This window comes from Alligator mississippiensis, chromosome 4, assembly GCF_030867095.1.
Source record: "Alligator mississippiensis isolate rAllMis1 chromosome 4, rAllMis1, whole genome shotgun sequence".
Classification (NCBI taxonomy): Eukaryota; Metazoa; Chordata; order Crocodylia; family Alligatoridae; genus Alligator; species Alligator mississippiensis.
The window spans coordinates 100,793,901-100,820,170 of NC_081827.1; the positions used below are offsets into that span (position 1 = coordinate 100,793,901).

The 26,270-nt window shown below is 46.4% G+C and overlaps 1 protein-coding gene across 4 annotated transcripts; it reads left to right on the forward strand.

Moving 5' to 3' along the window:
- The first annotated feature begins 12,742 nt into the window (after positions 1–12,742).
- Positions 12,743–25,969, forward strand: IFT27 (intraflagellar transport 27). 4 transcript variants are annotated; one of them, XM_014606932.3, is made up of 7 exons: positions 12,743–12,841; positions 22,096–22,175; positions 23,236–23,295; positions 23,970–24,029; positions 24,669–24,786; positions 25,369–25,478; positions 25,694–25,969. In XM_014606932.3, the coding sequence occupies exons 1-7, from the start codon at positions 12,808–12,810 to the stop codon at positions 25,790–25,792; spliced, it is 561 nt and encodes a 186-aa protein (XP_014462418.1). In that variant the 5' UTR covers positions 12,743–12,807; the 3' UTR covers positions 25,793–25,969. The 4 variants fall into 4 exon arrangements, with proteins under 4 accessions (XP_014462418.1, XP_059582405.1, XP_019345247.1 ...); XM_059726422.1 differs by lacking the exon at positions 12,743–12,841 and adding an exon at positions 13,706–14,150; XM_019489702.2 differs by lacking the exon at positions 12,743–12,841 and adding an exon at positions 17,131–17,906.
- Positions 25,970–26,270: the final 301 nt, after the last annotated feature.

Here is a 26,270-nt window from a genome sequence, read left to right on the forward strand (position 1 = left end):
ACTCTTGACCCACAGCCCCCTGGCCCTTCCAGTTCCCCTCCCCTGGGACTGCACACAGTAGCAGGGAGCCATTCCCCCTGCTGCCCCCCCCAGACAAGCCACCTATGGCTCTATTCCACTCCCTGGCCAGGCCCTATGGCTGTGCATTCCCACCCCAGGCCCCATGCACCACCCCAACTGGACAGTGCCCTCAGGGCCAGCCTTGCCCCAGTCCCTCCCATTGGGGGCCTCAATCTACTCTCTGTACTTTCTCTCAACCCCGCCCCCCCGACCTCCCCCCCACCACAGACTTATCTGGAGGGAGCTGCAGGAGCTGCTCTCCATGCTATCTGGCTGCCACATGTATGTGTCCACACATGCACTTGCACATGGCACCCCCTTCCTGACTGCCCTCCTCTCACTCCCCCCAGCAGCCCCTTGCAGGCTGGAACTCTGCCAGCCTGCAAGAGGAAACCTGCCGCCCCCCATGTTTTCTCCTTAAAAAGAGAAAATCCGTGGTTTTTCATGGCGAATGGAAAACCTGGATCCCTGCTGATAACCTTTACAAAGCTTTTTCCTAATTTCAGCAATCAAAAAGGGCTTAGCGTTTTGACAACTAAATACTGACAATGTTGCACCTAGCAATAGCAATCTTGCTTTCTTGGAACTGACAAACTGCAGTCTCTGGGGTCTTTGCAATTTGCTGAATCCTGGCCCATAACAACCCAAGAAACTGAATATTATGTTTTCTTGCATATGACATGCAGTTTTTCCCCAAAAATCGGGGTATGCATGTCAAGCAAGGAAGCCATTTTCCTTGCTGGAAAAGCACACCTGGAGACATTGTGTAGGCCATGCAGCTGCCAAGATGTGGGACATTCATGTCTTGTTGCTCAACAAGCCAAAGGGGCAGAGTCCTGTGTTAACCTTCTCAAAGCTGTAGCAATTGGTTGAGCACTATCTTGTGCCTGAAACAGCAAGCAAGCTGCTGGTAGTATCTTGCTGAGGCTCGTGAAGGGGCAACAACACTTTATTTACAGGAACTTGCCCTTGCAAGACTGTTAGTTCTTTTATTGCAAGTAGTTCTTTATACAAGTTCCTGTAAATAATGGGCAGTAACAGCCTTACAAGTGTCTGGGGCCTAACCTTGTGTGACAGAGTAACTCCTCCTGGGAACATAGACTATCCAGGAAGCGTGGCATCCAAGGAGGAGGTCTGAGGCAAGGCAACTCCTGGTGCCAGCTGCCTCACCCCAGACCATCTCCTGCTATACCACACTTCCTGAACACAATGGGCACCTATACACATGCAGGATGTCTGCTCTGATGCGTTCTAATTAACATATATCAGAGCAGACTTGATTAATCACATCACATCTATTCAGTGTCCCCATACTTCAAAATGGTGGCAGGGGCGCTTTAAAGCTCGTCAACCAAGTTTTAGTTAATGTGCTGCAGCTACCATTTTGAAGCATGGGGTGCTGAATACGCATGACACTGCAGTTGCTTTACGTAGAGCTGCTCTAATTAAAGCTCCCTCCTCCTCCATCCCAGAGCACATGTATAGATGCCCTATGTTCCAAAGAAGCCTTCGTCTATCACAGAGTTAGGCATAACAGGGGGTCCAGGGGGGAATTACCTACATTTTGCCTCCCAAAACAAAGTTTGTATTTTATTTGGGGGCATGCCATATGCAAGAAAATATGGTACTAAATGAGCTTGTACAAAATTCACTGATGATACAAGTTAGTCTGTAGAGCCTTACTACTTTGGAAAATGTGCAAAAGAATAGTCTCCTGTTGAACTCTCAGGCTGAGTGTATAGGACCAGCAAGTAAAACAAGACAAAAAAACCCACCTTGTTTTGCTTGTAAACCAAGCAAAATGTATAAGAAAATCATAAAGGTTATCTCTCCATTTGCACAGGAAAATGAGCATGCGATTATACCACGTGCTAGCACACCTGCACTGCCCGAATCTACCTAGAATTGGAAACATCAGCAGTGAAGATAGGATGGCAGAGGCTTCAGCATGTGCTAGCAACAAGAGTATGGAGCCATATTAAGGAACAGCTTTTACTGATTGCTTTAGCCTGTGCTGTTGCCTGTTCACTGCTTTTGGTACCCGTAATAAAGAGATTAAGCTAGCACAGATATATTACTATGTGCTTCCATCACTTTTATTCTGCTGCGTAGACATATCCCTTTGAGACAACAGCATTTTCAGGATAGAATTACACTTTAAAAATTCCCTACAACAGGCCTAATTCTCTCATTAGCTGTGATGTTTTAAGACAACCTTTCTCCAAAGGAGGAGAGAGGGAGCCAAAAAAGAGTTCCCTTGTGGGTTTAGCCATGTGCTTGAGCTATCAGCAGTCAAAATCTTCCCAGATTATGGCTCAAATCAAGAAGATCTCTTACTCTGCACTACTTCATCAACCATGTGCTTGAGGGAAGGGGAACAGAGCTACACCTTTGGCTAGTAAGATAATAGAAACAATAAACCTGGTTTGTGAAGACAGAAATGACATAAAAGCAATATACCATAAAGCCAGTTCCAAAATGACCATAAAGCTAAAATGGAACTGCAAACAGCTACTCCAACAACAGGATCAGGAAACCCAGGGATAAAAAGTGATATAGAAGGACCTCCAAATCTGTCTGATGAGCCAGCTGATATGGGATACAGAGTCCCAAAGGAGCATGCTGAAAGCCAGACAAAGGCAAGTTAAAAGCAGGGTGAAGGGAAACTGTAATAGCACCACCCCCGCTGCCCCCCCCAAAAACAAAACAAAACAAAACAAAACACCAAAGAGTGTCCAATCATCTAAAAAATGGAACAAGGGACTCCGGGCCTAATTCTTCACTTCACCTGAATTTCAAACTGGTATTTGATTTCAACCAACTTACAGCAGTACTGTATACAATTCAATTCCTTGGGTACTAAGAACATGGTGGTCTTCAATTTCATTTCCATCTCCCTCATTGTAGAAACCTCCAAACAGAAGCAAATGGTTCAGGGCAAAGAAAATGTTGTAAATGTTTAACAATAGACTAGTAAAGAGGGACCTGATAGTGACAAATGGAATAGAGGAGTTGTCTTGGTTTAGGTATCTTGTGTGGGGGGTTTATTTATTTAAGTTTTGATTGTTTAACTGTTAGTAGTTTGTATTTTCAATAGCTGTAATACATCCAAAGTTTAGGACAAGTACTATTAGAAAGATACTGAAATGCATATCAAAAACTATTATTATTGTTCTAGTATAAAGAGCTTAATCATAGTTACTTAATATCTGCTCAGCTTGTATTTTCTCCTGCAGGTGAAATGTAAATTTTGTATCTCAAAGCATGTGCATTTTTCCCCCTTTAAAGTAACCCTCAATTTTGCTGGAAACAGCACAACCATATCCAATCCCTCAGCTGCAAAGAGATTGTCTGAATAGAGCTATCTCCTTGCACCTGCTCTTAGTCAGAGAGCTCAAATCAGGGGGTTGGGAAAATAAGGATTTTGTGTCATTGTAATGCAAGTCTCCTTCTGCTTTGCTGGCTCCAGTATTCAGTTATGCTCTGAAGCATTCTCTGTTACTTCTGCCTGCATTTTTCTGTATCCTTTAGCCCTCTTGTTTGTGTGTAATAGGCTTAGAAAAACGAAACAGTCTTAGCAGAAAATTTTCCCATAAATTAAATGGGCCCAACACCCTTTTTTGCCTGCTGAGACCCCTAGTGAATGCCTTAGAGGATCACAACAATACAATACCACACTAAAGAGTACATTATCTCATTTAGCTGGAACTCAAAACATTTTGGGTTGGATAGGTCAAAAAAAATCACCTCTTGATATTTCACTCAGGGGTCAATACAGATCACAGAGACCCAATGTAATGTTCTCTCAGTGGAGAACCATCATTTAATAAGCAGCCCACTTCATTCTTCACTCACTACCTGTACAGCACATTCTTGTAATCTGACCTTGAAAAGAAAAGGGGATGGATAATACAGCAAGGTTCACATTGAAAGATAACCTTTTTCGCTAAGCATAAATGATAGGAAGCACACTCTATGCCGCCAACTCTCGTAATTTTATCACAAATCTCAGGATAAGTGGGGTTTTGTCTTGATGCTCCAACTCCTGGAGTCACATGATTACAGGGATTCAGATTTCATTGAAGAGGGCAATTCTGGTCACTATGCTTGTGGAGGCAAGGCTGAAAATGAATAGAAGGCTTGAAAAAAAAACCCCAAACAACCAAAACAACCAAGTGAGCCTGAGATTTTAAAACTCATGATTTTGGTGAAGGATGACTTATGATCTTTCAATGCTTTGAGCTGCCAATGACACATACATAAACATCTGCTTTTCAGGGACCTAAAAGCAATAAGAGTCTCTGCTTTCATACCCTAGAAATAAATGACTGATTGGCCAAGTCAATCAAGTATGTTTATTTCACTGCCACCAAATCCTTTCGCTGCTTCTTCCCCCTAGCATCATCTCTCTAGTAGTTGCTGAATCAAGTCTTGGACAGATAGCCTTCAGCCATGCCAATCCCTGTTAAATGACAATTAAGTAATTCAACCATTCTGTAAGTCATATCAAACAACCCAGAAATACTGAGTTGGTTATGATTAGGAGATAGTAGGCACCATAACTCATGTCTCCTTACTAATGGCTCCATCTATAAAAAGGTTGGAAGGGATTGGGGGAGCCAAAAAAAATAGAAACTTGTGAAATGCCACAGGAGATATGAAAAGTTCCCCAGTGCAACTCTTTGAAATCAAAGCAAGAAGTAATTGAAAGTTACTTTAAGGAATGTCCGCTTATCCATCTACCTTTGTAAGTAAAACCTGCGTCAAGCCCTGTTGGCCTTCCTGTACTGCAACCAGGCCTAAAACCAAACTTTACTGCAGCCAAGCACATTCACACAGTGCTGATGTTGCTTTGTCCCCCCGCCCCACTTTAATATACATTTTCCAGAAAAGTGGAAGCCTTAAAACAGAGTGATAATTGACAAGATGGTTTAAATCAGGGATGGCCAACCTGCAGCATGCAGGCCACAAGTGGCATAGGCAACATGCGCATGGCCCGTGGTAGATCAGGGAGGAGACAGGCAGTACAGCAGCAGATAGAGCAGGGGAAGGAAGTTGGAGCGGCACTCAAGGAGGGTGCAGAGTTAATTTGTGGCACACCTGCCAAAAAAAAAGTTAGCCCCCACTGGTTTAGGTCAAAATAAAAATAAATAGAGTAACAGCTAAGTATCACTTTTTACTGGGTGCTGGCACTTACCCTCCTTGTGAGACAGTGCCAACTGACTCCAAGAGTAGCTCTAACCCCTCTACATAGGTCTCACCAACCAGCAAGGATATGCCTCCAACTCCGAGATGCCATCTGTTCACCCCACAGTATATACAGATACCTATGCTTTTACACCACCATACAAGGATATCAAAAAAGCTTGAGAAACATTAACAATTTTAGCCTCACAAAACCATTTTAATGGATCAGCATAAGAGGCTGGTTTTCCAGACACCCAGAACCAGGAGTTGAAATAAGATCTTAGCTCCTAAGTATTTGTTTTCAGTACTAGAACATGCTTCCTTTTTTTTCCCCTCACAGTGCTGCCTTAACACCACAAGTCTACATCTTTGTTTACCCTTCCTTCTTTTCTGAAATTAGCTTAAAACATTTAAGCATGATGTTAAAGCCCATCAACACATTACCTTTAAACAATATCTTTCTCTGGTTTCCCCCTGTGCAGGGAGGACAAACATACTCACAAGAGGTTGTTGAATGTATTTTGGTAGTTACATGAAGCAGTAGTAATGTGGGGGTTTTGGATTCAGAGAAATCATTTTTTCCTTTTGCCTATTCCTTTCATTGTGACAACTGAGGAAACTATTGTATGAGAACATTTTGTTCAGTGGTATGGCTCTAAATTACCAAGTGCCTTTTGTGCCTTACCACCTTCCTTTTGACATTATGATGATGTTTCAGTAGTACAACTACATCAATATTATGATTTATTTCAAAATAAAGCCCTAGTCCTACAAGCATTTCTCCACAGGCTTATCTTGACAGTAAAAGAACGGCATCATTCAAGTTTTACGTTACCTTAAAATTAGTGTATCTACATTGTCTAAATATATGTGACATACATTGCAAGCTCTTTGGAGCAGGAATAATCTTGTCTTTCATGCTTATACAGGGTTCAGAACATAGTGTTCATGATCAAACCACAGACACTAGCAGCTACTATATTATTATAAAGCATTTTAAATAAAATGAAGAGTCCCCTGCTTCCCTGGTTAAAAGCAACCATAACATCCCCTCTGTACAGGGGCACTAAGCTCTTGTACGCTTTCCATCTACTCCAAAAAGCAGATTACTTAAATCTTCCACCCCCTATGCAGCAATGTCAACTAGACTAGTCTCCCTATCTGGGCTCACACAATCAGACTCTCAAAACTAGCTAGTTTCTAGTAGAACATTACCAACTTCCCAGTCCACAAAGCATAGCTCATATCATTTCAGAGACTCAGCTGCAAATCTTTGAGCCTTTAATTTAAAAACCTTACCTTGCTGCTACTGTTCCTACTGACCTGCAGTCCAACCATCACCTGCAGCTTACTGAAGTGTGAGCTACTTGCAAGCTCTTTAGATAGAGCATGAGCAATCCATCTGCTGATATGACCACTGTCCAACTTAATGCCCTTGGCTATTCACAGTTCACAATTGTCTTCTTAAGTGATGCCAGGACAGGAGCTGAGAAACCATAACTGAAAATAACAGGGCTTCTACTGGTTACCCAGAAGAGTTTGCTCTCTCTGCTTTCATGCTAGAAGAAGAGCACTAACAACTCCCCCAATCCCGCGTAACTGAGGCCAGTTAAGGAAGAGAAGGAGGGAAGGAGAGAAGGGAGCAGGAACAAAAATGGTACTCTACTTCTCTTAATTGGCAAGCAGGGATTCCACCAAGCCAATGTCTTTCTTGGGTGATCATAGGGATGACAAAAATCCACTCTTTCTTCACCTGGTGGGTTTTACCTGCCTTTTTTCTTCTTTCTTTCTTCCTTCTCCCTAACCCCCTCAAGAAAAAGAAGAAAGAGAGCAACAAACACAGTTATTAGCATTCTACTCTGCCCAGAAGCATACAAGAGAAATGCAATCCTACTTCAATCCAGGATTTAACTAGATCAGGGGTTCTCAATCCCTAGGTCATGGCCTGGTGCCAGGCCATGGCTGGTCAGCTGCCAGTCAGGAAGGGGCAAACCATGGCCCCCCCAGAGCTGGGCAGAGGGGCTGCAGCTCCTTCTGCAGAGCCCACAGCAGCACAAGGTTTGGCCTATATGCCTGCCTGGGCGGTGGAGGTATCCTTACCTGTCTGCCAGCTGGAACTTCTGGCCACGGTTGGCTATGAGTGCTGGGCCACGTTTGCCAGGCCGCGGCCACTTCCAGGCCACGGCATAAAAACTTTGGGAACCCCTGAACTAGACAACTCAACCCTAAATCTTTCCCTGATAGTGCAAATGAAAGAACAATGTCCACCTGGAAGAGTCAAGGAGAAGAAATGAGGGAAAATGGTAGGAAGAGCAAATGGAAAAAAAGAAGACATTGCTAGGCGTTCTGACAAACAAAACGTATGTTCAAAAGCATACAGGAAGCTAGTGAAGGGGACAGGATAAGAGGGAGGATAACAAACTTGCAAAGGTAAGAGAAAATGGGAGAAGACAGGTAGCATGCCATGTTGGAAATATCCCTTCCAGATTCCTGACTGGGACTTTGAAACAGCAGCAAAAGAACTTGCCCCCAACACAAATCGTTCTGAATTTTACACTAACCCCAGCATGCGGGGTTTCAGTGGCAATGCGTAAGGGGTGCACAGGGGTGCACGTGCACCCCGTCAGCCTGTGTTCCCAGGCAGGGGGGGCAGGCAGGTGAGAGTGCTGGTGACCCACCTGAGAGCACCAGCCAGGGAGTAGGGGCTCACCTGGAAGTGCCAGCACTCTCCCGGATGCGTCAGTGGTGCACCCGGAAGTGCCAGTGGTGCGCTGCTGCTACTTGCAGGTTGGTGGGATCAGACACAGGGGACCCCCCTCCTACCCAGGTCTGATTGGGGGGACCCTCCCACCCCAGCTGATGACTGGCCACTGGGGAGGGCTGGTGTCCCCCTTGACTCAAAAGGCACCAGTCGCCCATGCAGGGTTTTAAGTGTGTGGGACTTCAGTAAATTCTGACAGATGATAATGCATTAAAGATGCTGTCAATTAATCTCAGGTACTTTATTACTGAGCTCCTCTGCCCTTACATAAAAATCTCGTTAATCTGAGACAACATCATGAGTAGAAAGTGAGAGGGAATACAAAATGGACATGAGGTTGGCAGGAAATGCAGTGGAAGCTAGTGAAACTGCAAAAAGAAGGGCAGACTGAATAGAAAGTAATCAGAACTCTCATCTCTTCTTCACATGACTGCTGCCCTACCACACAAGCACTGAATATCTGAGAAACTGACCTTGCTTTGATGTTGAATCTTGTTTATTTTTTTGCCTCTATGCTGATACATATACCTGCAGTATAATATATTCCTCTAAATGTAAACGGCTCTTAAATTGGGCAAGTTATGCTAAAAAATATGAACTTCCACCCAAAAAGCACTGGTCTAAGATCAGAAAATATGGAGAAAGAAAACTCCATCTTTGCTCCTTGCAATTACAAACTTGGGGCACGAACCACAAGTTTGTTTTTCTAAATTCCTTGCCTCCTAAGACCACTTTCTCTTCCTTATATTTCCTACTCCACAGGAAAGAGCACCAAATATAGCTTAGCATTCCCACAACCCTAAGCATAAGCATGCCAAGTTTTACGTTGAACGAAGGTTTTACTGATCACAGATTTTGCATTTCAAGGATATTTTAAGAGAAAGAGTGAAAGAAAGAAAGACCCACATCTTAATGTTTGTGCACATATAAGAGCAAGGAAAGAGAAAGGAAGGCATGAAGTAAAGACATGGGACAAGGCAAAAAGTAAAAATGAGGAATGTCGGTAAAACATACTAGAAGGGTAAAGGAGATGTGAGACAGATTTGGGAACTGGTAAGAAAGTGATGAGCTTGATCTGAACTGTGTAAGGAAGAGTGGAAAGATTCAGGAAGGAGGTGAGAAGAAAAATGTTTAGAACAGCAGCGGAGAAAAATTATCTTGGCAACATTTGGGGAGAAGGAAGGAAAACCAACAATTTGGAAAACAAGTTCCCATAAACAATGTGGAAGATTACCTAAGAATTAGCAATAAAGGACAACAGCACTTGATGTGCTGCAGAGGAAAAAATAATGCTGAGTGAGAGCTTGGAGGTTAAGAAGTAGGGGAAGGAACTAAGTCAATGATATTTGAGTCGGGATGCCTTGGACCATGGTGGTGGTGTCAAGAATTTAAGAGAAAAGGGAAAGGATAATAGGCTAAAAGAGCTGCTCTACCACTGACTTCGCTCACTGAACTTGCACCAGGGGTAAATGACAGTTGGCTTAGTGAAGTTGCATTGAAAACATGTGTTCCACTGAGGCAGCCATGGGGAACTGAGCATATTTTGGACCAATAATTCTCAACCAGGGTGCCTCAAAATCCTGTCAAGTGTGCCTCACAATGTTAGCATGACTCTCAAGATAAAAACTCACAGATTTCCAGTAATAATCATAAGAGTCAGGGAAGTGGGGCTGGAAGGGACCTCTAGAGGTCATCTAGTCCAACCCCCTGCCTGAGCCAGGATCTTCTCTATCCAAACAGGGCTAAAACCATTCTGTCATGCTGTGGGCTTTCTGAGGTCTTTGCAACAGAAGAATCGCTGGTATTTTCCTGCAGTCAGGACTTAACCAATAACTTTCCTCGACTTAACCAATACCTATCTGGGGCTGGAACAACCCCCTGCAGTCCAGCCTTTGCCACAACCACACATCCCCTTCTTCCCTCTTGTCCCCATCCCTACCTCTATAAAACTCCAACTTGTGGACCCCTAACTGCAAGCACTCCAGCATGGAAAAGCACAACTCCTTTAGCGCCAATAGGGAATACGCCTTCCATAGCGCTGCTTTCATATACGTGATCAACACCCTCACCCCCCACGTCCCATCCGTTTCCTCTGATAACCCATATAAGACATTTTCGAGCATGATCCCCATCCCCCTTCCCATATCCTTCAAATACATCGCTACCCATCCCCACGCCCATTAAGCATAAAAACAAACAGTCCCACAGCACATGTGGCGCCAACTCAGGCTCATCACAAAGCTCTCTTGGGCACTTGGGGGACCACAACAGCCCCCAACGATAAAGCAGCTGTCGCACCAGCAAAACGCTCCACACCGCCCTCCATGCCAGCTCCTCATGCACCCCTTTCCAGTCCTTCCCCACCACCCCTTTCTATACCCTACTTACCTGCTCTGATCTCAGCTCTCCCACATCTGTCATCCTCTCCCTCCTCCTCACAAACTTCAATACCCTTTTTGCATCCCCCAGCTCTTTGAGCCCCAGCCCCTCCAAGCCTTGCCCCATAACAAAAGATCCACCAAGCCTGCACCCCTCTCCACCTGCGCTCCCAAACAGCCCCAACCTTCGTAATAGCCTTCCCCACCAGAGCCTACAGAAATTCAAAATCATTCCTGGTGCCCCCACCTTGCTTCTCTCACCACCATTTTCAAGAAGTGGACATAAACAAAAACCTCTATGTTGGGGAAACCTTATCCCCCCAACCCTTCTTCCTTATACAATTCTGTCCTAGCAATCTTCTCTGTTTTTCCCACCCCCTGCAGAGAAGAGGCACAAGGCCCACTGAACCCGCCGTGCCTGTAGCCAGGATGGGGGGGGTACACCATACCCATGTACAAAAACAACAGCAACAGGCACTGTTTGATAACCTTCACCTTCCCCCCAGATGATAAGCCCTGTGTTCCCCACAAACCAACCGTCTGTTTCACCCTCTCCTCCAGTACCTCTCATGCCCTGGATATCCATCCATACTTCCCTTTCCCCTGGATATCCATCCATACGCCCAGTACCTTAAGTTCCTCCCTCTCCACCCGCAATCCAAATTTCCCCAAATCCCCCCAATTCTCTATCGCCAAAAAAACACTCTTCTCCCCATTCACCCTCACCCAGATACCTCCCCAAACTCATTTGTGTGCTTCATCACCCTCTCCAGGGACACCTCATCCCGCATTATGCATGTCACGTCGTCCATGTAAAAGAGGATTTTTATATCCCCTCCCTTTGGCACCCTAATCCCACTGATCACCCTATCCCCCCCGACCCGCTGCGCCAGAGGCTCAATGGCACAAACAAAGAGCCCTGGCAATCGTGGACACCCTTGTCTCACCCCAGAGTCCACTCCAAATGTCCCCCTCCCCCCGACTGCCGACACTGCTGTGGCCACCTGTGGGCAGTCCCTGTTCAGCCTGCTCTCACTGCCAATGTCACCATGGCCACCTGCAAGCCATCCCCGCTCACTACCACTGGGCCCCCACCGCCAACAGTGTTGCCGCTGCCTGCAGGCGGTCGCTGTACCCTGCCAGCCTCCAGGGCCACACGTTGTTCATGCTCGCGACTATAGTGTTCCACTTCTGGTCAGCAATGTATGACAGCGTATCCCAAAGTACCCACTACGCTTGTGTTGTCTGCTGCCCCCCCAACAAATTTGTTCCCTACCCAGCACCTGCGGTAGCACCTCCCCCAACCTTGCCACTAAGATCTTTGAGAACATTTTATAAACCAAATTCAATAAGGTGACTGGCCACCAGTTCTTGATGTGCTCCCACCCCACCTTTCTTAAAGATCAGAACAACACCCTGTGCAAACTCCTCCCCAACCCAACCCCATTCCATCATTTTCCAAAACAGAGTCAATAGATCCCCCCCTTAACTAAATCCCAGAACTTCAAGTAAAATTCCACCAGGATCCCATGGACTGACTCCAGTGCAGGTCTCTTGCCCTGCAAGGGCAGAACTTGACACACCACAGTCAGGACTCCTCAGAGGTGCAGGCAGTGGGAAGCACTTAGTACTAGATGCCTGTGGCTGCTTTGAAACCTCCTGATGGCTGTGGGTCACAAAGTGAAGAAGCCCAGTGGTCAAGGCTGGACACAGCCCTGAGGGAACCTCCCATGCCTTTGGGCCTGAGCATGACAGACACATGCTACACCCCCCCCCCAGCAACAACCACGTGCAAGATAGTGGGCAGGAGCCGGGGAGACTCATGTGCATGCGCGGAGGGCCTAGTCCCTTAGTGTTAGCTCCAGAACAGCATGGAAGAGCCTACTGCGTGGAGGGGGAAGCCTGAGTAAGAATGGTACGTTACCCCTCCGCGCTCCCAATGCGCTGCACAACCACCCCCCAGGGAAACAGCAAGACTACGTTTGTCTCTGTACCCCCCTTCCTTGTATTTATCCAACACCAAGCTTCCCCCACCAATAAATGGTACGGTCCTCCGTGATCGGGCCAATCAAAAAAAGGGTTCATGTAGTGTTACGAGTTGCTGGAAGGAAGCAGCCAGGGTTCGATACAGAAGTCACCCTTCGACGGCCACTCAGCCCCTCTCCGTAGGCGGGATATTCCGGGCTTGATTGGCAGCCACCCTTCCCCAATGACGAGGGTGTCTTTTTGGATGGACGTGCCTTCGAGTCAATGGGAAGAGTCTCATGGGGAGGGGTGGGGAAACCAAATGGGGCCGGAGCGGTGGGCGGATGATGAACAGCTCCCGCAGCCAATGGTCGTTCCGGATAAGGCCCGCCCCTTCCCCGAGCGGTGAGGAGGCTGTTGCTAGGAAACCGCCGAGGCCTGCGGCGCGCGCGGAGCATGGCGAAGCTAGCCGCCAAGTGCCTGATGGCCGGTGAGTGTCGGGAGGAGGCTGCGGGACTCCCGCGGCTCGGCCCTGGGATCTGAGGGGGCCTCGAGCCGCAGGGGCCACGCGGGGGCGTCGCGGCCGTCAGGCCTAGTGGGTAGAGCCGGGCGTGGAGCGGGGGAGGCTGGGATTGGATGCAAAACCCCTTTTTTGTGGGGGGGTCGATGCTCCTTGAAGGGACTTAACAAAACGGGAGCCTGCGAGCTTCACTTCGTAGATCTACTGGGTGCAAAAAGTCACGGATGCAATATAGACCCTGGATTTCTGAGGCGTTACAACCCGCCCGGCACTTGCCACCCCAGGGAACCTGCCTCCTGCTGGCCACTGGCTTTTACAGGGGGAGTCTGGTCAGACCCTCGGCACTTATATTGTAAAGAAGTTTTTCCTTATGTCCAATCTGATCTTCACTCAGTTTGTGCCCTTTGTTTCTAGTCTCCTTCACACTTTTCCCTCTCTCCCCTCCGCCCCCCATCTCTACCCGTTGTCTTCCCAACTTCCCCTCGCTTGCATTTTGCCAAACATCCTTGTTGTAAATTAGTTTCTCTTCTACCTTGGAGAATACATAACACCAGCAGAGTCTCTCTATGCCTGACAGAGGGTGTTTGTGCCCAAAAGCTTGCTAAGAACTTTTTTCCAACTATTTAGTTGGTCTAATAAAAGAGATCACATCTACCCAAACAACTTGCCTGCTCCTTGAAAGGAGCTAGCAGCCTGTGAGGTGCTTGCAGGTGGCTAATGAGACTCACCTGACCAAAAGAGGGCTCTGGCTGGACCTATGTAAGCCCAGAGCCTGAGCCCGTCAGTCTCCCTGGCAGCTGTGGGGGGAGGTGCTCTGGGCAGCAGAGTTTCTGAAAGGACTGCAACTTATAAGCAACTCTGCAGGCCTGGGAGCAGGGGCAAGCCCCTGGGCAGAGAAGGACTGAGTTTTTTCTCAAGAAAGTGGCCTTTGTTCTATTCTGATCCCACAGAGGGACCCAGAGGAGGGGTGGCACACAGGACCAGGGGTTCAAGAGCCCAGAGAAACGGCTGCGTGTGGGACCGGAGGTCCAAGAGTCCAGGGAAAGACTCTGTAAGGGACCAGAGGGCTCTGAAGGCCTAAGGGGGACAAGTGTATGTATAGACAGTATCGTAGAGAGAACAGCCCCAAAGCTTGGGGCATGGTGTAGGGAAGGATTTAGAGCCACAGCCCAGGCAGGCTGAGAGGGCTGCTGCTCTGAGACACAGGACTGCTACTGAGGGGGCTCGGGGAGAGCCCAGTGGGGACTGACACAGGCTCCGGCTCACGTACAGCCCACAGGTAGCCTCCCTTTTATAACGTTTATTAAGATCCTTCACAGCCTGTCCACTGGGGGACTTTCCTTAAATGCAGCTCCGTAACCAACATGAGGGAAGGGTCTGGGGGTCAGCTGGCCTTGATGAGGGTTAAATGCACTGGGTCAGTGCACTTAACAAGGGCTGTAGGGCAGGAGCTTTCCTGAGCCTGACAAAACTGACCCAGGCTGCCATGCAGGAGCCTTGCAGATGGTTTAGGCAGAGATGCCTTGCATACAGGGCTGGACTAGGCAACCTCATGAGGTCCCCTCCAGCTCTGCTCTCTTAGATTCCTTTAGACCTGTGGTTCCCAGTCTTGGGGTCATTTGGGGTCACAACAATAAAAAATGGGGTTGTGCACTCCCAGGGAGGGAGGCATGGAGAGGGCACATGCCCCCCCAGATTTGTGTGCAGGGCAGAGGCAGATGCAGGCTTGGGGCTCCCCTGCTGCCCTTCCCCCGGGGCCTCCACAGCAGAACAGCATGGGAGGCTTCGTGTTACTGCTGGGAGCCCCATGCCAGCCACATGGCCATGGTGAGTTGCCCCCTGTCCACCTGGCAGCAACAGGGGGCACAACTCCATGCTGCCACTGCTGCTGCTGCCCAGCAGGCAGGGGGTGCCTCACTGTAGCCAGCATGGGGCTCCCTGCAGCATCACCAAACCTCCCTGCCTTCCCATACCAGGTCCTGCCTGCTAAGCCATGGCAGCTTTGCGATCCGCTCTGGCCGCAGCAGCTACCGCCTCCTGCAGGCAGCAGCTGGCACTGCACTGTTGGGGTGGGCAAGGGTCTGTGGGGCCCTGGCCTGGTCCTGCAGCCCTGGCACCTGGGGCCCCCCCTCCAACAGGGCTGGGGGAGGGGGCAGGAGGCTGTGGGTCACAAGTGGGGGGCACCAGCAGGCTGGGGGGGCACTAACAGGATCAGGGGGCTGTGGGTGGAGAGTAAGGAGCACCTGGGGAGGTGGGGAACTGTGGGTTGGGAGTGAGGGGTCATGGTGAGGAAATAGGGTCATAAATGGTGTCATGCTGAGGAAAAGCTTGGGAAGCACTGCATTAAACTATTAGAAGGGAATCATTAACGTTCCCCAGTGGTCATGAGCTGTGTTGGGGGTGGGGGAGGGGGCTGGTCTCACAGGTAACTTGTTGCCCTCCAGCTATGGTTTGGTGACCACTGCATTGAACTGTTCTCCAAACTCCACTGAGTGGGATGGAGGCCTCCCAGGGACTTTCTCAGCCATTCCTGTCCTTAAGGAAGTGGCTTCCTCAAGACCTGCTATAGAAAATGGAATCTGAGGCAGGAGTGGGTCTCTTGGGGTTGATGGGTCTGAGTGGTGAACAATTCATGAGTTTTCAAGAGCAGGTTGAACAGACATTTGCCTGGAATAGTGTAGTCGGTGACAATCCTCTGCTTTGAGACTGTATGAGGTCTTTTCCAGCTCTACTTTCCTATGATCCTATAGGCTATTAGAAGGTAATCATTAACATTTGCCAGCAGCCACAGGCCATGTCAAGAGATCTTACGGGCAACCTGTTGCCTGCAAGACATGGTTTAGGAGTGGGGTGGAGATCTCCCAAGGGTGGAGCTCTTCCAGGGGCTTTTTCAAGCATTCCTGCCCTTGAGGAAGTGACTCCTTCATGACCTGCTGTAGAAAGATGGAATTCAAAGGTTCTTTCTCAGACCCATCAGTCTGAGTGGTGAAGGATTTATGAATTTTCAAGGACAGCCTGGGCAAGCACTTGGCTAGGATTGTTTAGTTAGGGACAGTCCTCTGATTTTGCAGATGGTTAGACTAGACCAGCGTTTCTCAACCCAAGGGTCATGACCCAAAAGTGGGTTTCAAGAATATATGAAAGGGCTGTGAACAAACTTTAAAAATGGATTCTCCTTTAATGGAGAAAAATGTGGGAAACCATGACTTTTCCCTTGCAGGCTGGCAGAGTTCCAGCTGCTTGTCCCCCTGGGGCTGGGACCTGGGGGTGGGGAGCAGCAGGTCAGGAGTGAGGGGCACTGGGTCAGGGCTGTCCTTTGATGTTTACAAATGGGTCCTGGTACAAAAAAGATTGAAAACCACTGTACTAGATGACCTCATAAGGTCTCTTCCAGCCCTACTTTCCTATGATCCTATCACTCCTTTAGACTATTAGAAGGGAATCATAACAATGCCCAGTGACCCTAAGCTGTGGCGAGGGGGAGGGGGGCATCTTACAGGCAAGCCACAGTTTGGGGAGAACAGCTGGAGGCAGTGGTCCAAACTCCACCAAGTGGGATGGAGGCCTCCCAGGGTCTTTCTCAACAATTCCTGCTCTTGAAGTGACTCCCTTATGACCAGCTCTGGAAAGATGGAATTGGAGGGAACTTTCTCAGGATTGGTGGGTCTGAGTGATAATGAGTTCACGAATTTTGCAGGAACAGGTTGGGCAGGCACTTAGCTGATATAGTTTCATTAGGATGATCCTGCCTTGCACAGGGGGCTGGGTAGACAACATCATGAGGTCCCTTCCAGCCCTACTCTTTTATGACATCCATCAACCCCCTATGGACACCTCACAGGTCCTTGCCTATGCTCCAGCTGTTGGTCAAAGCAGGAGCCTTGGCCTCTCCCAGGCATCTCAGTGGCCATAACTAGCCATTACTACAAGCTCAACATAACTAGAAGAGCTCCTTTTTTTTTCCTCTTGCCAAAGGCCTCACAAATGAATACTTTCTCAGTCCTTGAATTGAATATCACTATTATGCCTTTTGCTTAGACCTGAAGCATTAGAAGGCCAGGTAGATTTGCACCTTGTAGCCTAACCAAAGTAGATATATCTATAGCACAAGCTCACAGTGAATCTTCCCTACAGAATGAAAATTGTGATCATGTACAAGGGGGTGGAAGAACCAGTGTCTGACATCACACTTGAGGGTAAATTTCTTGGCAACATTGACAGCTTTTGCTACTTGGGTTCTATATCAGCAGGAATCTTGACCTTCAGACGAAACTAACTAACAGAATCAGAAAAGCTGCTACAAAAGTCAGGCTATTACAGAAACGTGCATGGAATAACAACAAACTGTCAACTAAGGTGAAGATGCAAATCTGTGAGGCTTGCGTGCTGTCATCCCTGCTTTATGGTTCAGAAATATGGACTTTGTATGCTAGGCACATTAGGAGACTGAACAGCTTCCACATGAGATGCTTGCTCAAGATCCTGAAAACAAAGTGTGAAGACAAAATGCCAAACAGGTACTGGAGTGCACAGGACTGATGTACTCAGAAACCACTATCAAGAGGAGGTTGTGATGGCTTGGCCGCATCAGGAGAATGGAAGGAGATTGTATCCTCAAGAATATTTTATACAGCGAGATTTGAGACAGCCCTAGAAAGCAGGGTTGTTCTTGGTGGAACCACAACTTGTGCAAAAATTATATGAAGTTATTCAACATCAATGTAGAAAGCTGGGAGAAGTATGCAGAATCCCATTCAATCTGGAGGGAACATCTGGCACCAGGCACAGCTCAACATTAAGTGGCTTTGAACCAGAAGAGGGAAACAAAATGAGAAAGAGGAAGCAGCGTGCTGGACACCAGCTCAGACAACACATGGATCTGCAAAACTTGTAACAAGCTGTCACTCTTGATCTGGACTTGTCAGCCACAAGCAGATTCATCAGGCACCTGACTAGACCTCTTGCGTGTACACCATGATCCAGAGGATTGACGGTTGCCCAGTATAGCACAAGCTCTTGTGAGCTGAAGTTCAAGGTACAAATCATACTCTGCCTTCTACCTGACTTCAGACTAACATGGCTAACTACATCTCATTATCTTTGTCTTGCACCTCTCTCTAGGTTGTAACATGCAGGCTGCATCTAAGTTTTTGCAGACTCTTTGTGCATAACCACTCTAAGGCATGGGCTTTCCCATCCATCCACAAGGCCCAGACTCTTGTCACCTCCCAGTTCAGTTATTGCAGCATCCTACTCTCTGGGCTTGACCAATGCAAGCTTGCTTCATTCTCCTCCATCCAGAATGCTGTTACAAAGACCTTGTCCCTTCCTTTGGTGAGTTCATTCCTTTCCAGATACCCTTCCACTGGCTCCCCTTTCTCTGTTACACCAATCATAAACTACTTGTCTCCACTTTCAAAGTCCTTCACAGCCTGTCCACTAAGTTATCTAGTACACACCCCCCCACCACCAGGTTCATCCGTGTCTAAACTGTTTCAAACCATTACTTTTTTAATCTGCTCTTAAAAACATCCAGGGATGGAGAGTCCACAGCCGAGATCTCTGGGTAGCCTGTTCCAGTGCTTGAGCACCTCATAGTGAAAAAGTTCTTCCCAATCTCCAACCTAAATCTCCCTTGCTGTAACTTAGGACAGTTATTCCTTGTCCTGTCCCCTGTAGGCATAGAGAATAGTCTGTCACCATCCTCTTTTATAATCACCCTTCAAGCATTGGAAGACTGTTATTAAGCACCTCCCACCCCTCAGTCTTCACTTCTACAGACTAAGTAAGCCCATTCTTTTATCTTCCATCATATGTCTTTTTTTTTTCCTGGACCTCTAATCATTTTTGTCACTCTGCACTGGACTCTGTCTAATATGTCCACATCTTCCTTGAAGTACAGTGCCTAAAATGGGACACAGTACTCCAGGTGAGACTTCAATGCTACTGAATAGAGTGGAAAAATCACTTTCCTTGACATCCTCATAGCTAGCTTGTTAATTAAAACCTCTTTAAAAAAAATCTCTTTTCTGTGATGTCTACAAAACCCTTCATATCAGTTAGGCTGCCACTGTGCTGTGACTGGCCTTCTATGCTAGCCACTTGCTGTTCCCTTGTGTTCCCCCTCATTATTGTATCCATCCCCTGATGATGTCTCTTGTCTTGTCAGCCCTTTGGGGCAGAGACTAAATTTTTGTTCTGTTTGGATAGCAGAGAGCCTCGAGGTATTTTGGTCCCTGACTAAGGCTCCTAGGTTCTATGATAGTACAGATAAATCATCATTCTAGAGACAGAAAAGAAGTGAGCAAGTTAAGGTAAAACAAAGAGAGATTCTCACTCCTCTGCTTATCTCATAGACCTCTACAGGGGAGAATTTTTAACCCAGAAAAATAGGCACAACGAACTAGAGAAGAGAGAATGCAATTAAGTTGGTTGGAGCAAAAACACTGTAGGGTAGAACTAGATACTCCTATGTACCAAAGGAAGTGATTATGGAGGGTTCTCAGCATTGAAAGCTGCACTGAGGTCAGAGAAAGTGAAGGGGAAAGGGCCCTTCATTAGCAGCAAGGAGATTATTAACTACATGGTAGAAAATGATTCCCATGTTATTTCTAGGGAAATATACAGATATACAGCCACAAATATTATATTTTGAGCTGATTGGCAAGGAAAAAGGAATGTTTTAGATGGGGTAGTGGCTAGAGATGCTGTGAAAAGAATATTTTAAAAAAGCCAGTGGACAGTGGTTTTAGAGGAGTAAGAAAAGTACTGGCAGTGCAAATGAATTATTGATGATAGGAATAGTAGAGGGCATAAGGGGGGAAAACAGGACCAAACTAAGGGAAAACCTTACCTTATCATAAGAAAAAAAGGTACAGTGATAGACTAGGGTATGAGGGATAAACTAATTAGGGCAATGGGAGTGACAGAAGATGACAAATCACTCCTCAAACCTGGTGAGGAATGTCTTGCATTTGAAAGCTTCTCTAATTCTTTCCCAAGTATGCAGTTGGTCCAATAAAAGATATCACCCTAGGAAATCCTTGCCTCTCACATAATTCCTGGACCGTCGTGGCTACATCACTCTAACAGTACCATAAGAGTTTGCACTGGGAGCTGGAAACAAAGAAGTTATTGAAGTTTTGGATAGTGACTGCAAAAACATCACTTCATGGAACACAGAAGCCAGCAGCTGTGGGTGGGCAAGCGGGATACAAGTTCTGGATGCTGCCTAAGAGACATGCTAGAATGAAGGCAGGTGGAGACCACACAGGGACACGGACACCCCCATGGCATTGGTGCTGGTGAGAGCCTCACTTCCAAGGGAAGCTGCTGCTGGGGGGATGAGGGATAGAGAAGGCAAGTGCAGCCAAGAGCCAGAGTGTTAACCCTCTCATCATCTTTTTTTAGCTGCCAAATTTTGGCTTTTAAATTGCCTCCCCATATACATTTTCACAGCATTAACCCCTGCTGGAACAGCTTGTTCTGGGCACAGGCTATCAATCACACCTCTGACAGAAGCAGTGGTCTATTAAGGCACAGAATAACCTCCCCCAGGAAGTTGGACCACTAGAGAACATACTGTAGAAAATAATCCTGAACTGCACAAAGAAGGAAGTGAATAAACCACTAGTCTTTGCTGGCTACATTTTTATGGGCTCAGTTCAGCCCTAGAGAAAATGTAGCTACATTGAAAGGGGGCTTTAGAAAAGACTACATTTGTTTTAGGAATCTATGAGTAATTGTCACTACCCAGAATAATTTTCCTGCTCTAGATATCTGAGTGAGAAGGTGGCTTTCCTAAAGTGCTTCAAAACACTGTCTAGAAAAACTGTAATGAGGTCAAAACATATCCCCTTTGTGGCTTTGGTGGTATTAACAATTTAACTCCAGTGCAAAACATTCATCTCCAGAGCAAAACATTAATCTTGGGCATGGTTAGTCACTGGAGTCCCTCCTTCAGAACTGTTTAAGCCCTTTAGAGGAATTATTTTCTAACCCATAGTTCCTTTGGAGTGGCTAGGTGTGAGTGGCTTGGAGCGGCTAGATGCTGGGAACACCAAGTTAACTTTGTGCCAACATGGCAGGGGGCCTTGATCTAGCATACATTTTAGGAAATGGCCTGGGCATTACCCTTATCTGCCCACTTTACCTGTGGCAAGTTAACGGGGCTTTTGATGCTTCAGGATTATGCCTGCTGGTTGTGTGTGAGGCTTGTTCCCAAAGTTTTTTAAGAAGTTAATCAGGGATGATCCTGCCTTGAGCAGTGGTTAAGACTAGATGACCTCCTGAGGTCCCTTCCAGCCCCATTTTTCTGATTCTGTGATTTTTACGCCCTGCAATCTTATGCCACTATAGTAGCTCATAGAGGCTATTGCAGCAGTGGTCCTGTCTTTGGGGCTTCCTTATGCTGCTCTGTGAAACAAATCACTATCTGCCAGTCCCAGAATAGGGGAAGCACAAGATATTTTTCCTGCTGTCTTTCAGCTGGCTTTTCTTCCATACAGGGATGTACTGGATCTTTTCTCTCCAGATTGGGATGCTTGTTTCTCTTATAGCTGGAGTGGAGCTAAGGGGCCATCTGAAGGATTGACCCAAGAAACTGCTTAGGATCTCATAGCAGGGTCAGTACCTGTTAATGGGGAGAGTTGATAGGAGAATGGTGCTGACCTTCACAATTCTGTTGTGGTATGAGTGACGTAAACTTCCTGAAAACTCCTACTCATTAAAGCAGGGGATGGATTTTGGGAGACTGTAAAGTAGAGAGAGAGGCTGGCCTTATACTGTAATAGGGTCTACTCTTCATCTTATTTAATAGTTTGTCTTCACATTGATGTATGCTTGGGAATTTTGAACTGCTGTAGAGTAAAAGGACGAAGGGCAGACTTGTGAATTTTGGAACAAATGGCCATTTTGTCCTGACTTTTAGGTGATTCTTTTCTGACTGGCCTGACCTAAAAACCAGGCCAATGGCCAATATCCTCTTGCTCATGGATATTACAGAGACTTAAAGCCCCTCACATACAATGATGACCATTATTCCCTCTCTTAACCAGTTCCCCTGTTGATTTTTTTTTTTCCCCAGCTTTCTTACTTACGTTGATCGGTAGTTATAATTTCAGGTGAAGGTAACAGATAGCTCTTTTTGGAATTTGGTAGGAGCAGGGGAAATAGGATTATCAGGCCAAGACTAAACAAAGTCCTCTTTTCCATTGGCCATGCAGGTGACCCAGCAGTGGGAAAGAGTGCCTTGGCCCAGATGTTCTGCAACGATGGATCTCACTTCCAGAAGAATTACACGCTGGTGAGCTTTGTAGAATGACACACCAGGGATGGGGATAGGAACTGAGAGGGGACTGCAGGCACAAGCTGTCATTCGGTTACCTCTCTAAAAATTAATGAGAAAAGAACATGAAACTACAGGAGGGAATGAACAGTTGCATTAGGCTGATTTTTCACTGTTGGCAGATCTTTAGGTTGATGCATTCAAGGAGGTGGCTTACAGAGATCTCTCTCTCTCATACAGCAGGCTACAAATAAACTGAGAAGAAGATTTCCCATTTCATAGGGAGTTGACTTCAAATTTTACTGCAGAGGGTTTTGATCAGTTTCCTGCTGTATCAAAATCTTCACAGGCTTCTGTGGTCTTAGACGTTCTCCCTCTGCAGGGAACTCTGTATGAAAATGGTTTGTTGCTAGAAAAACTGTTTATTCCAGTAAGCATTGGGCTCTTGGCTCTACAAATATGAAGATGTGCTCCACTGCCCCAAGGTAATTAGAATCTGTAGAAATGATTCCAGGAGGAAAGGGATGCAGTTTGTGGCTCTTGCATTTATAATACAATAGGAAAGCAAGAGAAAAATCCTGGTATGCATCATACATTGAGAATAAAGGAGAATAAAGATAGTAAAAAAATAGGAAGGAGAGAATGTGATCGAAGATGGAAGAGGCATAAAAAGAGGATCCCAAATTGCCATATGCTTGCTGCAGCATGGCACCAGGGAAGTATCATAATTGGTGGAGAGGCTTGGAGGACGTAGTTTGGAGCAATTGGAGAGGTGTTAATGAATCTAGACCCAGCTCTAGATTTGCAGATGTCAACCAGTATCCTGGTTAGCAAGCTGATCTATGGAGCCTAGTTCTTTTCTGTCCATTTTCCCACATGAGCAAGTCTCCAAGGGCTTGCTTAGTGCTCCCTTGCCTGCAAGAGCATGTTACCAGGACTTTGGGAAATAGTAAGGTGGCTGTCCACAGTCTCAGTGTCTTGGTATTTGGGTTATCTACTGCAGCCCAGTATGTCATGTGCAAATGAATGGGCCACTGGAAGATTTTCTGAACCATGTTTTCCTGGTTCTTCTTAACAGACAACGGGCGTGGAGATGTTGGTGAAGAATGTAGCTATTCCAGAGACAAACAGTATCGTGGTGAGTCCTGCTGTGACACAAAGGGTTTGGGGATGTGAAGAGCTCCAAGCCCATCTATTATTTGAATGTCTGAGCTTATACCATTGCATGAGCTCTCCAGATGTTCACAGGGATGTTAAGTTGCCTTAGGAAACCTGATGTCAATCCTGCACCATATCTGATTCTCCAGTGCATTTTATTTTTAAAACACAAATGTTTGCATACTCGAATACCACATGCCTTCTCAAACTGCAGCTTTTGCCAGCCTAGTTAGGGCTCTGCACGCTCATTTAGAATATCCAGGGCTAGTTCCCCTTTCCTACAACTATCGTGGCTGGGCTCTATCCAGTCCCCGAGGCTTTAGTGCTCTGCACTGCCATTAGCTCTATGTATATTTTGGTTAGTTTTTTATCCGACAGATGTCCTTTAAGTTGGAGCAAAGTCCAGGCCTGATGCCCTGGAGGGCATCTCTCACCATTGATTATGCAGGAAATCCTGCTCCTTTTGACTTGCTCTCTGAGCAAGGTGCACTGTGAGTGCTGTGTGCTTAGCTCCTAGGGGCATGGTGCTGCCTTACCATAACTGCTGTTGAGCTAGAAGCAAGAAAAACAGGTTTCAGGATTTACTCTTTAAATTCCTCCTCGCATGACAGTTTTCCATGAGGGGAAAAAAATTCTTTCTTCTCCTCTTTTCAGGAACTCTTCATTTTTGATTCAGCAGGCAAGGAATTATTTTCTGAGGTGCTGGAGAAACTGGTAAGGATCATATCTCAGTCTTCTTGATTGTAGAGAAATGCTATTCTTCTGAAGAGGAGCTGAGATCCCCAGTCTGGATGTAGCAAGCTTTGGCCTTTGTATAAAGGCTGCCTGAAATCCCCATCTCTTTTTCTATCTGAAACTTGAAACAGTGCTAGAGGGACTCTTTTCCAAGAAAAGGAAGGTGGCATGACGGAGGAAGCTTCCCGTGGGAATACTGAACTGAGGTTGTGATGCAAGTGCTTTGAGACTTTTTGACTTTTAGGGGAACGTCCATTTGGCTCCTCCTAGTACAGGAGATTTTGCCTTCAGCCTGATCTTCCTGTTCCACAGAGACTCCTCCTGATGGGATGCAGCATTCTACTCTATTTTCTTTGGATTCCAGAAAATATGCCCCTGTTTCTCCCTCCTTCAAGAATCTCTCAATCTCTCCAATTGTAGTTTCTCATTTTGGGGGGTGGGATCATTTAATTGAGTGTAGGGTCCCTTTATATTAGCATCCTTTTAGTTCTGTCTTGGGTTCTATGTTCTTCATAAAGGTGCTTCTTCTTCTTTCCCTTCCCCATTCCTAGGGATTTGTTAACTGTTGACCACATCAGGTTTTAGTAGAGTTGACAATGTTTCTCTGTTGCTCTGCAGTGGGAGCATCCCAATGTTCTGTGTGTTGTGTATGATGTGACCAGTGAACAGTCTTTCAACAACTGTGCCAAATGGTTGGAAAAGCTGAGGGCACAGGCACTTGGAATTAACCTTCCAGGTAGGAGACAGATTTTTTGCACCTCTTCTAATATTTTTGTCATGCTGCCATTTCCTACTGAGAGAGGGCATATACAGCATTATTTTCAATCCAAGCCAGGCCTGGCTACCTTCCATTGCCTGCTTTACCTGGAGACTGGAGGAGTTGAAGTTAATGTTCTAGGTCAGAGGTGGCCAATGTGTGGCACAGGTGCCACAAATATCACAGACAGCCTGTGTGTGTGAGATGGCAGGTTTTGGAGGTAACAGGCAGCACAACAGCAGCCAGGGCAGGGAGCAGAAATCAGAGCAACAGATCAGACAGGGAGCCTAGGTCAGGAACCAGAAAGCAGAGCAGCAGGTTGGGCAGAGGATGGGGATTGGAGTGGCACTCAAGGAAGGTGCATAACTAATTTATGGCAAGCCTGCCATAGAGGTTGATCTTCACTGTTCTGGATGACGCTCTAACTCCTTCTAGTTAGCATTTTCTACATAACATATCAATCCAGTTATTTTTCCTCTCTACTTTCTAGCATATCCATCATCTTTCATAGCATTTGTTGCTATCAGCTCAACCTTTCCTCCATCTCATTTTGTTCTGTAGGTGTGTTGGTAGGGAATAAAACAGACCTTATTGGTCGTCGAGTTGTGGAACAGAAACAGGCACAGGAGTGGGCTCAGAACCATGGCTTGGAATACTGTGAGACGTCAGTGGTGAGCATGTTCTCCTTTCTATGTCTGTGGAAGTGGGTGTTTTTGTGGTGTTATCTTCTTTTAGTGAGGGGAGATAATAAAGGGTTCTGGTACCATCATTTACAGTTTATCTCACGTCTGGTATAAATCTGTTTTTTGTGACGCAATTAGACAGAGTAGAAACAGTTGAGTCCTTTCTCCATCTGTCTTTCATAACCTCTCTTATCTCTTTACAGAAGGAGATGGAAAACTTTGAAGCCCCTTTCCACATCCTGGCAAACTCATTCCATCGACTATACCAAGAGAAGGTGGAAAGCTTTCATTCACTAGTGTGAGGTCTTTGCATATAACAACTTGCTTAGCCCCTATGGGGCCTCTTCGAACAGAAGAAACCCTGGTTGCACAGAATCCCACAGACTGAAAAACAGGAGAAAATAAGACATGAGACTTTTTTTTTTCTTGTGATGATCTGATGATTCAAGTTAAACCAAAAATAAACATGTGGAACGGCAGCTTTTCCAGGGATTCTTTCCTCATGTTTCTTCCTCTGTTATGTCCCCTTCTCTGGGTTTGGGTTGTGTGTGTGGCAGGGATGGAATACAGCCTAGAAATGTTTGGCTTCCTGCTTTGTTATTTCCCTGTTTCTTATCTGAATGGCTTTTCTGCTGCTAAAACCAAGGGTCTGGTGGTTTCAGGAAGGAGTCAGGAAGCTACTGGGGGATTTTCACATTAAATAGTTCACTACTGATACATATATTGGAGGAAGGATTGATGTAGGCCATCCACTTGGAAAACACGTGGCTGGAATAGACT